The sequence below is a fragment of the Mustela erminea genome, chromosome 14, assembly GCF_009829155.1.
Source record: "Mustela erminea isolate mMusErm1 chromosome 14, mMusErm1.Pri, whole genome shotgun sequence".
NCBI lineage: Eukaryota > Metazoa > Chordata > Mammalia > Carnivora > Mustelidae > Mustela > Mustela erminea.
This window is the reverse complement of record NC_045627.1, coordinates 77986929-77999780: the sequence shown is the minus strand read 5'-3', so window position 1 is coordinate 77999780 and position 12852 is coordinate 77986929. Positions and strand designations below refer to the sequence as shown.

Here is a 12852-nt window from a genome sequence, read left to right as displayed (position 1 = left end):
AATGGTGAGACAGAGAGAGTGAAAGCGAGCAAGCTTTGGGTGACAAGATGTCCCATTCTTTGATCTCTAAGTATTATTTTGACCCAGGAGTGGTTTTATAAGTTGTGGGACCCAATGTAAAATGGAAATGCAGGAACTCTTGCTCAGAAATTATTAACTTTTAGACTGCTGTCTGCTCATTGGGTGAGTTGCTGGGATATTTCTGTATTAGAGGTCCCTAAGACCATCCCTAGGTTCAATGATTGCCTAGGAAGACTCACAGAAGTCAGGATCTTGTGGTACTCATGGCTGTGATTTACTACCATGAAAGGAGGCAAAGCAAGATCAGACAGGGAAAAGATGCATGGGCAAAATCCAGAGGAAACCAAGCACAAGCTTCCAAGAATCCTCTTTAAGAGTTATCTCACAGGATGCACTTAATTCCCTCAGCAAGGAGTTGTAACAGCATGGGAGATGTTGTTCCATCAGAGGAACTCATTATAGACTTAATACCCAAGGTTTCTATTGGGATCTGGGTCATACAATAATCCTCTTCTTAGTATGGACCAAAATTCTAGATTCTCAGAAGGAAAATGAGTGATTAGGATAAACGGTATTGTTTTAATAAGTTGTTCAAGCAGAATGAGCTATTCTTATCAGGAAATGATGGGAACCATCCTGAAATCCAAATTTCCAGACATCAGCCAAGGGCCAACCTTGTAAGCAGGGTTTTCTAAGGATAGCAGGGGACACTACATTAAATGGATAACGATGGACTTTCAAACACGAGGCAGCAAGATTAGGAAATCATTCTGGCAGGACAAGAATCTGTCCTTAAGTCTCAAAATGGGAATTCCACTTGCTATGGAGTTGGTAACATTCAATAGAAATCTCAGTGTGGGGGCACCTGGGTGGCTCAGTGGGTTAAAGCCTCTGCTTCCCCTCCTTCTCTCTCTGCCTGCCTCTCTGCCTTCTTGTGATCTCTGTCTGTCAAATAAATTAAAAAGAAAAAAAAAAAAGACTACATACAACCTGGTTAAATAGAAACTTGATAATTTGGAGAGTTACTCAGGGCCCCTTCCACACATTTTTCCAAAATATTAAGGTACAGTTGGCTTCACCTGACTTACTTCCGCTGTGATTTTCTGTGAAGACTGAGATGTCATGTCAGTACTGCCTTTCAGTGGGCAAACGGAGATTTTTCTTTCTTTTTTTTTTTTTTAAGAATTTATTTATTTATTTGACAGACAGAGATCACAAGTAGGCAGAGAGGCAGGCAGAGAGAGAAGGGAAGCAGTCTCCCAGCTAAGCCGATACCCCGATGTGGGGCTCGATCCCATGACCCTGGGATCATGACCTGAGCTAAAGGCAGAGGCTTTAACCCACTGAGCCACCCAGGTGCCCCAGATTGTATGTAGTATTAATCAATCTATATGAAGTTACTACTTCAGTTTTTCATAAATAAAGCAATCAGATAATTAAATATTCATTTTCAAGCAATAAATTCGTATTTAACACCTGTCAATTCAACGTGCAAGGGATGTAGAATATAAAAATTTGGTTTTTGCCCTTTGGAATATCATGAATCTTAGCTAGTTTGGCCTACAGAAAAGGACACTGGGCTTAGAACTTGGTTCTTGGGGTAAGAAGCTAGGTGGTCCTGGGCAAGTCCCTCATCAGTGTGAGCTCCGGTTTCCTCATCTGCTCAGTGGGAAAAATAACGTGTTCGTTACGGAACAGGTATGAAAACCAAATAATGTAATTGGGTTCATGTGGAAGTGGTTGGTAAACTATAAATCAAATGCGTGTGGGGAGGTGCTTAAAGAGCAAAGGAAAGTGACTACATTTAAGAAAACCAGCACGTTTAATAAATGATGGCAATAACCCAGCCCCATTACAGGGAGCAGTTACTGCCATCGTCTGCATCACTGATGGCGCAATTAACTTAATTAACACATACCTCTGTGGTGAGTCTGCTGAAATAACACTTTTCCTTTTCATGGGCTCCTGCCTTGCCAGCAAGCATCTCCAAGTTATGCATCTTCCAAGGAAGGAGGCCAGAGTCTTAAATGGCTTTGAATGGGTATGAAAAAAAAAAAAAAAACAAACCCAGAATTCCAGAATACCCACATTGTTAGCAGCTCAGTTACCTAGAAGAAATAATAGAAGCTTCATCTTGTAGAACAGGGCCAAGACCAATGTATCTTGAAGTAGAGGTATGTCTGGATGGGTTGGGTCTGACCCCATAGGGAAGTCTTTCTCATCAAATCCCAAATGACTTCCCACAGGATAGCCTCCTGTTCTTCCCGAGGTTCTAATGAAGGAGACTTTGGCCTTTGGTCTATCATGATGGTGATGCTGATTCTGTAGAACCTGATTTTTATTTCCATTCTGGTTGACTATTCATTCTACACTCCTTTACAGTATTATTTGATTATTTTAGATATGCTGTGCATCAAAGCGATTACATTTTCCTTTAGAGCCAACATTCTCCTGTATTTTCCTATAGCAACCGAGTGGAGGGTTGGCCCGTGATAGTCTCTGTAAATAATTGTTGAGTTAAATTTCTTTTCTTTCTTTTTCTTCTCTCATTAGAAACTGAATGTACTAGGTGTGCAAGATTAACTGCACGGATCTGAGACCCAATGCACCAGTGGCTTAAATAAGACAAGTTTATTTGTCTCTTGAATAATAGTGTAGGGGTAGAAATCTATGGTAGAAATCCATGGCAGACAGCTGCACTCCAAGAGGTCAAATTTGGACTCAGGTCACCTCTTTCTTGTCATTCTGTCATCTCTTGTTATTCTTACTTGCCTGGTGGAACAGAGCACGCACCACTCTCCCCCTCAACCTGCCCAGGGGAGCAGGACGGTGGGCAATGGAAACGTGTAGAGTAAGACTCCCCTCAGTCTTCACATCATCAGATCCTGGCCATGTGACCACAATGGTTGTAAGGGAGGCTGGGAACTACAGTCTTTAATATGGCTGGCCATCCTTCCAAAGAAAAACCAGAGTATTACTAAATGAAGCAGTAGTTTCCAAAGTTTTTGACCATGACTCACAAAAAGAAAGACATTTTACGTGACAATCCAATACAGGTGCCATACACATAGAGAAATTAAAAGCATTTTGAAACAATACTTACTGATACATTGTGTAGTCCATTTTCATCTCTTTATAGTTTATATTTTATAAAAACAAGGGTGTTTGTAACTAATAATTGGAGAATGGCCTGTGCCTAGAAAGGCACAGTCATAGAAGGAAGAAAGAAGAATCCCAGGGGGCAGTTGGGAGTCTGTACCATTTGGAAGGAAGCACTCAGGTCTGATCTTAGGCAAGATCATTTATCTGCATTCTTTGTGGTGAACATCACAATACTGGGTACTGGGTAGGCACAAGAAAACAAACAAATCAACCAAAGCAATCAGTCAATGAATCAATGAAGTAGTCCATGAAAGCTCAGAGAGAGAAAGAGAGTCCAGACAGAATCTCTACTGACCCTTGAGACAAAATATTGAAGGCTAATGGGTCCTTTTCACCAAGAGAACCTCTAGAGGTGGGAAGTTCTTTTTGTCTCTTAACATGAGTTGTCTCTCTTTTTTTTTTTTTTTAGACTTTATTTATTTATTTGACAGAGAGAGAGAGAGAGATCACAAGTAAGCAGAGCAGCAGGCAGAGAGAGGGAAGCAGGCTCCCCGCTGAGCAGAGAGCCCCATGTGGGACTCCATCCTAGGACCCTGAGACCATGACCTGAGTCGAAGGCGGAGGTTTAACCCACTGAGCCACCCAGGTGCCCCACATGAGTTGTTTCTTAACATGATAAAACACAAACACAAACATCCATCCCATTGATTCTTCTGTATTTTGAGCTGAACAGATAATTCATACCCAAACCAGACGGATTTCCCTTTAATTCTTTGACATGGCCCCAAATATATGAACAGTGTCAAGGGCAACCTCGTATTTTCAATATGATAGTATCTCCTAGGCTATCCTAATTCACTTTTGTGCTAGAGTAATCTATAGATCAGATTTGTCATTCCTTCTATAGACTTCAAATTTGAGGAAAACCTCATCTCCTGTGATGTTTTTTTCTTGACAGTTCCAACTGACTTTTGTCAGATTTTTGACAGAGGAAAATAAAAACCACAACTCAGAGAATATTACATTGCATTTGTTTTCAGAGCAACAGTTTTGGATGAGTTTGAAATGACTTTTACATGATGTCACAATAGATGCTTTAAAACAGGCCCCAAATCCTTTGTGCCACAAGCACCGTTGGCTTAATTAGTTCTGGTGGAGGCATTGCCATCAATGGTAAGCTAATTGCATTAGCTTACTCTGGGGCTTCCAGAGGCTTGGGTTTGGGTAAACAGTGCATTTCCATGGCATTTATGGAAAGCCACCTGGGCAAGTGGCCTGAAAAGGACAAGCCTTTCCCTCTTGCAGCCGGGACCTCTGACCGGCTCACTCCCAGTTTGTGGTCGCCTTTACTAGCCCCCTGCTTCCCCACTGCTGGGAGAGGCCTCATCCCACCACCTCAGACCTAATGAGCCTCTGTAGAAACCAGAAGTTTTCATTGTCTTACAGGCTGCTAAAAGGCTTCCGAAGAAATGAGTCAGTGTTTTCATTCCCCGTCCTGGAGCTCATCTGGACCGGCATCTGTGTTTGCTGTCTCCGGGGAGAGAAAGAGGCTAATTACTGGACAAAGCTGGGGATTAAGCTTCCTTCTTGCCCTTATGAAGGAACAGTCTCTCTGGAACAGGGTTTAGGGCTTATTAGGAGAGCGGTAGAAAGAAAAGGGGTTTCTTCTCCATCCTGTCTAGTTAAGGAGGGCTTTTAATCTGACACCTTCAGCAATCACTAAAAAACGCTTGCAAGTCCCCAGAAGATGGGCCATCTTTTGCCATATATTCAAGCAATAAGACGTGACAGGTGCATTATTTCATTGGGGCTGCACACCTTGAATGCATTCTGTGGCAGAAGGCCAAAGTACAAATGACTTCAACGCTCATGAAATGCAATATTCTTTAACAAATGCATTAAAATCCTTGCACTGGCTTATTAGTATTAAGAAATGAAAATTGCTTGAAAATGAAGGAGGCAGAGAGATTTCCTAACATTGGTTCCTAGGGGTCAGGCACCTTGATAGCCAATAAGAAGCTACCATTTGCAAATACTGTTCAAAGGACACATCTTAATATAGTCAGCCTGGAAGACAGCTCTGAAACCTGAGAGCACCTAAGCTCTTGCTGCACTGCCAGAGGGCAAATGTTGAAGTATAGCCTTAGAAGATGAGATCCGGGTCAGCATGTAGACCCTTACGCCAGCCTTCCAAGTTTGGATGGTTACTGTTTTCTCATTTTCCTAAAGGACTGCACCAGGTCTTGTGTGTCTATAAAAGCATTTTTAGCACTTTGGGGGGGATTTGGCTTTTAAAAATTTGCCTTCGAGGATGAAGGCTCCAGGGTAATTATAATCTGGCCCTTCTAAATCCTTCTTTCCCAGAGAGAGGCACATTTCTAGATGATTAGAGAACTTCAGGTGGGAACGTTACTCTGCCTCTGGCTTTATGCCTTAAAATATGACCTAAGGCGAGCTATCATTTCCCAGAAATGAAATATGTCATATGTTACTATTAAAGTGAACCTGAAAAAGAGCATTCTATTACAATAATGGGTTTTGTTTAAAAAAAATGTAAATGTCAAATCCCCAAAGGAATAATACATATTTGATACTATTATTGGAACAGCAATACCAGTAATTGCATGAAGTGCTTATATTTAGTATGATTCGTATAGTAAAGGAATTTTATGTAAACCTTTCAGTAGAATTATTGTGTCAGAGGAAAATGAGAAACAACATCACTCATTATTCATGCAATCAATATTCGTTTATTGGAGGTGATGAGTGTCAGTCATCAGTCTAAATGCTGGGGATGCAGAAAAAGAAGAAGGAGGAAGAGGAGGAGGAGGAGGAGGAGGAGGAGGAGGAGGAGAATAGAGCATCTTCCTGCCTTCAAGGAACTCACATTCCAATTCAAGAGACAGGTATAACAATTAACGATACAGCAATATATAGGCATAGCAACAGGTATAGCAATGCATGTCACAACAGCAATGATAAGAATCGCAACCATGCCATAAGAACACACTACTGAGAACTATCCAGTCTGGCTGAAGGACTCCTTGCTATTCTTAGTGGCCTGTTGGAGCTGAGCTGCATCTTAAAATTTCAGGGCGTTTGTCTCATCTCTACATTGGGCAGGTGGAACAGCATGGTCAAAGGTGCAGCATCAGCAAATAATAACAATAATAAGGGTAGCGGTAGTAGCAATAGTAGTAGTAATAATAAATAAAAACATAGCCCATTTAGAGAATAGTGAGTGGTTTGCATAGCTAGAGGGTAAGTCTGTCAAACTGCCTAATGTCAAGTACTTTGATGGACTAGTTTGAGTTAGAGAAACTCGAGTGATTTTACAGCAGCATAATTTTACAAAATGAATGTGTTTTACGTTATACTCTATAGGGCCAAGGCAATGAGAGTAGGAGACAAAATGTTGCACGGAATAAAACTGTCATTCTCACCATGACTCATATGTTAACTTATGAAAATACACTTACATGAAGAAATGCAAGAAAATTGCTCATTTCACATGCTTATGGGTAGATTGAACCTAATTTTGTAGCATTAAAGCCAATTTCCCACTGAGAAAACATGTCACAGAGGATGGCATGAACCTTTATCATTATTAATAATATTTGATATTTCGATGTCACCTTTCATCCTGAGATCAGTCCTGTACACATAAGAACAGATAAGCTCCAAGGAAACAGAGATAATATTAATACAGTAAGTCACGTGCATTTCTAGCTTCCATATTCCAAGGGCTTTCCAGTTGTGCGTTTGTCTCATCTCTAAAAGTTAGTGGATATAGTTGTAAAGCAGTAATTTTTTGTTAACTTGTTATACACGAAGTCTTAAGGTAGAGTAAGGGCCGCATCCTTTTACACACAGCTCTCCTTGGAAGATCAGTTTTTGACATATCCATTCCCCTTTCTTTGGTTTCTTTGCTTGATGATCTCCATTCTGAGTGGAGGACACACCAGCAGTGAGCTATGTCTTCATGGATTCTCCGCCTTCTTCAAAAAACTAGCAAGTTATCATAATCAACAACTACTACTACTGTTCCTTATTTCAGGATAGGCACTCATTTCAGGCCTGACTTATTCTACTGTTCTAAGGTGATACACATCACCTTAACTACTTTCACACCGACTGTGCAGTAGAGCTTTCTGTGATGATGGAGATCCCTTGAATCTGTGCTGTGTAATGAGGTAGTCACTACCCATAGGCAGCTACTGAGCACTTGAAATGAGGCTAGTGCTACTGGACAAATGCATTTTTCTTTCATTTAATTTTAATTATTTTTTAATGGAAATAGCCATATGGCTAGTGACTATTGTATTGGACAACACATAGTGACTGGTGGTTTATTTTTTTAGAGAAAATAAAGCTCTGTTCCCATCATCAGTAAGGACTTCATGAGGACTACTGTGAGTGAATGGTTCAAAAATATTAAAGCTACAAATATTTTAAAAGAAGCCCCATATTTTACATTTGGGGAATTTTTATTCCACCCTTCCTCCATCCCATTAAAACTTCATTTGAAACATGTCTGTGGAACATGAGAGAGGCATAGAATCACTTCTAAACAAAGAACACTTACAAGAGATGTGGGTGATATCCTTAAATGAAACCTCATTGTTATCCAGTCATCCTATGTGGTCAGCAATGATGGAAACTCGGCTATCTGTTGAGACTCGGAATTCTAATTACTGGTTTCCCAAAGGGAGACATTCACCTCCACTTATAAAATGGGATGACAAAAGAGGGTTTTACGTTTTGGGTGTCCATGTGTGAAACAGGGTCTTCCGATAAACTCTTAATTCACTTTGGGCCCTCCTTGCTAAAACCACCTCCCCGGGATTTATCTGTTTTGTGTGTGAAAATATGAGAATAAACTTAAGGTGAAGAACTTGATTGGGAGACTCAATCACGTTTCACTTAGTCCGCTCAGTAACTTACACCGTTACCACTGTTCGAGCAAGAGAACTAAGTATCCCTTGGTTTGAACCATCTGTCGCGAAAATGTGACATATGTTTGCTTTGTTTACTCAACAACCAAGTGTAAACTGATACACTGAACAAGAAATCCGTGTATGGTGTGATTCTGAGTGTGTGTGCGTGTGTGTGTGCGCGCCCCCCCCCGCGTGTATACACACACACACACACACACACACACACACACACGTTTTGAGGAGGGTGCTCCCTGAGGGCGTCAATCCTCTCATACCTATCCCCTGAGGAACACGTGCATAGGCGTGCAGATCTGAGGGGTGTCCCCTGGGCTTTGGGCGCGCGAGGAGGCGCAAACACCACTCCCCTACCCCCCAAACAATGCGCAGTAAGCATCTGAGCCGCTACCGAAGCCCCAGGCGCGCCTGGCTGGTGTGGGGCTGAATGGAGAGATACCCACCCTCTCCTCTCTCCACCTTGTCTCTAGGCCCTTACTCCCCCGTCTCAAACTTTACCCAGAGCCTGTGCCCTTTTCAATTAACACCCCCGTCCCCCGCCGACTTAATCAAAAGGATCATTTCTTTTCTCTCCTCCGCGGTCCATTGTCTGGTGCAATGGGTTTGCAGATTTGACAGCTGAGCTCACCCTGACTCTATTCAAACTCAGTTCCCATAAATGATGAACTTGGATATCAGCAAAGACCGGGAACCCAAGCCCTGAGCTGTGGGTTGTTCCAGAGACTCCGCTCGGAACCCAGAGCAGACTTCGTTGTCCCGGGCGCCCCCCGGTGTTCGGGGAGAGGAGTGTGTGTTCCGGTCGGCGTAGGGGGGTTCAGTAGCATGGCTGAGAACGAGTGGACCCAGAAATTGGGGGGAAAGGCTGTGTATATCTTGGGTTTTTAAATTTATGATCTTAAAATTTACTCTTGAAACAGCCAAGATGGAGGTTAGCTTATGAATTTCCCAAAGCCAGGTCTGGCGCTGTTTAAATGCAGTGGCCGGGGGTTCCGCTTTTGTCTCCTTGCCCAAGCTCCAGGAGAGAGAGAGAGAGAGAGAGAGAGAGAGAGAGGCTGCGTGTGCATATGAGTGCGTGCGCGCTGGCGTGGATCGGTGCGTGGGCACATCTTGCGATCTCGGCTCCGAGGGTCTGGGTCTGAGTTTAACGCGCCAAGTCTTGAGTCATAGCCGCGAGTGACGTGGGGAGAAACTTTGTGTTCGTTAGAAAGGTCTGATTCGATTGCACTAGGACGGAAGAAAGAAAGAGCCCTTGTGCATTGTGCCCTTTTGTGTCTGAGTGTGTGTGTGTGTGGGGGGGGGTCTGCGAGGGGAGGGGAGAGGGAGAGAGAGTGAGGGAGAGAGAGAGAGAGTGAGTGTGTGTCTGGCAGCACTTGAGGGCGGCTGCATAGCCTTGCGTGTCCTGTGCGCGCGTGCTGGGTCCGGCGCCGAGTCCCGCCGCGGACGAGTGTGTTCATCTGCGGCGTCCGTGCGTGCGAGCCTCAGAGGGGGCTGGCGGGTGTGCTATGGGGCGGCGGGAGCAGGAGCAGGCCGAGGGTCCTCAGGCAAAGAAATCTGGCCTCGGAACCCGCTAGCCTCCACTCAGCTTCCAATATCCCAACCGGCAGCCGAGAGCCGGGGGGACTCTGCTCGGAAATCGTCCTGGCCCAACTCAGCCCCTCTGAGCTCTCGAAGATTACCGCATCTTCTTCCTAACGCAGAGAAGTGAGCCGGGAAAGGGAAGGAAGGGGCGGGGACACCCCCCAAAATAAATAAATAAATAAACAAACTGGCTCCTCGACACAGCTGGACACGGTCGGTTGAGTCCAGGTTGGTGGCATTTGGAGAGTTTTCTCGTTCTGTGGGTTTGGGAGCCCACCGCCGCTCCCCCGCCCTCTTTTCCCCTTTTGCAGACGCCCCTCAACTTTGGGGTCCGGGGGCGCGCGCGGCTCGGGGCTGCACCTGCCCTGGCGCTCCGGGGCTGCCGGCCAATGCGCTCGCCCCGGGCGGTGGCGTTGATGAGCCCGAGTCCGGGGCGCCGGGAGAGCCTGCGCGCGGCGCAGACACCCGGGAGGGAGCGGAAGACCCACCGCGGGTAGGGGCGCGCGAGCCGGGTTTCGGCCCTAGCCCGGACGTCGGTTCCCGGTTGCCCCGCTGCCTGAGAAAAGAGGCGAGCCCGGGGAGGAGCGGGAGACGGCGACCGGGGGCAGCGATTGGTGGTTTGGGTGAAGAGGCCGGCAGCGGAGCGGGCGAGCTGGCTGGAGGAGGGGGCGGTGAACTTCCAGGGAGAAGGGGCTCTTTCTGCGCCAGGGCTGGAGAAAGAGCTGCCGCCGCCGTGTGCTTCGACTCCCGGCAGCTGCTGGCTCCGCTCGCAGCGCTCGGAAAGTAACGTTATTTATTTATTTGCTTGCGTTCAGCCTCTTGGGTTGGACCCGATTGACACTCCTTGGACTTTGGGAGCTGGCGTCCGACCTCTCCAGCTCCTACCTTGCCCTTGCGGGCGGCTCCCCGGAATACACGTACATGCCCCCCCCCGTGCCCCCTCCTGCGCCCCGACCCGGTTAGGGGTGGGCCCTCACCCGGGCGCTAGAAAGTCCCCCAAGGCGGGAGCAGGGGAGGGCAGGGGGCGGGGGAGGTTCCAGCGCTCTCGGCTCTCATTTCAAAGCGCGCTCTCCCTTCCAGGTTGGGTCAGACCTGAACCCCTAAAAGCGGAACCGCCTCCCACCCTCGCGCCGGCCGCCCGCGGGGAGCTGAGTCGCCGGCGGCGTTGGTGGCGGACGGACCCGGGAGTTTCCTCTCGCACTGGATGGAGCTGAACTTTGGGCGGCCAGAGCAGCGCGGCCGTCCGGGGATTGCTGTATGCTGAGCTCCCTAGTCGATACCCAGCCGCGGCTCGGGATTTTTTGGGGGGCGGGGACCAGCTGTGCGCCGGCACCATGTTCCTGGCGACCTTGTACTTCGCGCTGCCGCTCCTGGGTAAGTCGAGGCCGCCGCTAGCTACCTAACCCGCTGAGTCTTTTCGAGGGGATACTCGGGGCAGCCCCCAACCCCCCCCCCCGCAACTGCAGCGCGGTTGCGTGGGTGTGGGAGGGCGAAGTTTCGTTTTGGGGAAGGGGATCTTGAATCCTCAGCACCCTAGGCTTGGGAAGAGGTGATGGCGCGGCACTCGCCCGCAGCTTTTTGTGCTTGGTTTTAATTTTCTGTGCTTTGTAATGGCCAATCCTGGCGGAGAGTTAAGGGGTCCGAGCCCCTCCAGCTCCCGGACCAGCGCTCCTTGCGAGTCCTGGGAGCTCTCGGAGGAGCAGTGGGCAGGTGGGGTGTGGGCGAGCATTGGACCGGGAGAGCAAACTTCGAAGGGAAAACTTTTCCCCGAACAGTGTCTGAGCGGTCCCCGCCCGGCGGGCCGCGGACCAGGGCTCGCCCGCCCCGCGCCCCGCGCCCCGCGCCCCGCGCCCGGCCCGCAGTGGCCCTCCTTTTCGGAAAGCCCCCGGCTTCCGTCGGGCGGGGCCCAGCCAGCGGCTCCGGGAGACCGAGCAGCTGCTCGGGCCGGGCTGCCCCGGGAGCGGCGGGGCGGGCACGCGCGGCGGGCAGCGCGCGCTCGGGGGGCAACCCGCAAACAGCCCGCAAAGCCACGCCGGGCGGAGGTTGGCGTTGCGGGGAGCGCCGGCGGCCGGAGGTCCCGGGGCGGGAAAATGAGTCCCCGGCGTAGAGGGGCGGGCCCGCGGGCGGCGCAGGGCACCCCAGAAGCCGGGTGAGGCACGCGCCCTCCCCGCAGCCGGAGGCTCCGGGTCCTGGCCCGCCGCCCTCACGCTCCCCCACCTCCTCCCGCAGACGTGCTGCTGTCGGCCGAGGTGAGCGGCGGGGACCGCCTGGACTGTGTGAAAGCCAGCGACCAGTGCCTCAAGGAGCAGAGCTGCAGCACCAAGTACCGCACGCTGAGGCAGTGCGTGGCGGGCAAGGAGACCAACTTCAGCCTGACGTCCGGTCTGGAGGCCAAGGACGAGTGCCGCAGTGCCATGGAGGCCCTCAAGCAGAAGTCGCTCTACAACTGCCGCTGCAAGCGGGGTATGAAGAAGGAGAAGAACTGCCTGCGCATCTACTGGAGCATGTACCAGAGCCTGCAGGGTACGCGCCGACCGTCCTGGCCCCCCACCCCCCATCCCTCACCCCCACCCCACAAAGGCAGGCGGCGGGCCCCTCAGCCGGGCCCGCTGACCTCATCCTCTCCTCGCTTCTCCCCAGCTGCAGAATGAGGACCTTTCATTGGCCCCCAGGGACAGCGGCAGCTGGTGTTTGCTGCCTCCGGAGCAGCACTGTGGGGGCCTGGTTGTTGGAAAACCCGTTGGGGAGGGGACACCCCCGGCCCCCGCTGACCTCTCTGAAACCTGGTCAGAGCATCCGAGTAGGAGCCCGTTTAAGGACAGGGCAGGAACTCACAACTTCTCTCCAAGGAGAGCTTCAGAGGATGAGCATACAAAGACCTGCCCTGAATCGTGTCCCCAGTTTCTCCCCTTTCTTCTTCCCTTCTAGCTACTCTGACATAAGATAAAGAATTAGGAATAAAAGGTCCACTAGGCTCTATTTTATCTTTACCCTCCTCAAACCTGATCAAAGGCAGATGTGTGAAAAACCATTTATCGTCTTAGATTAGCTGAGTCTTGAGCCAGCTGATGTGGTTCAACCTTGGTTAACACAGAAGTGGCTTTGAGAGAAAAAGGACCACTTGTCACAAGCATCCATTCCAATGGGAATTTTTTGGTCCTTGTGTGCCAGAGGTGGCTAGTGTTTGTAAATCTAACAC

General features: G+C 48.6%; 1 protein-coding gene across 5 annotated transcripts in view; it reads left to right on the top strand.

Moving 5' to 3' along the window:
* Nucleotides 1-9428: 9428 nt before the first annotated feature.
* Nucleotides 9429-12852, top strand: part of GFRA1 (GDNF family receptor alpha 1) — a 202833-nt gene continuing 199409 nt past the window's right edge. For 2 of the 5 annotated variants that reach the window (XM_032313351.1, XM_032313346.1), the window contains exons 1-3: nucleotides 9429-9881; nucleotides 10734-11027; nucleotides 11883-12176. In XM_032313351.1, coding sequence (XP_032169242.1) covers nucleotides 10988-11027; nucleotides 11883-12176 — 334 coding nt within the window. In that variant the 5' untranslated portion in view covers nucleotides 9429-9881; nucleotides 10734-10987. Of the gene's footprint in view, nucleotides 9882-9901; nucleotides 10147-10295; nucleotides 10437-10468; nucleotides 10571-10733; nucleotides 11028-11882; nucleotides 12177-12852 lie in introns of those variants that run through there. The other 3 variants (XM_032313349.1, XM_032313347.1, XM_032313348.1) reach the window with 3 other exon arrangements.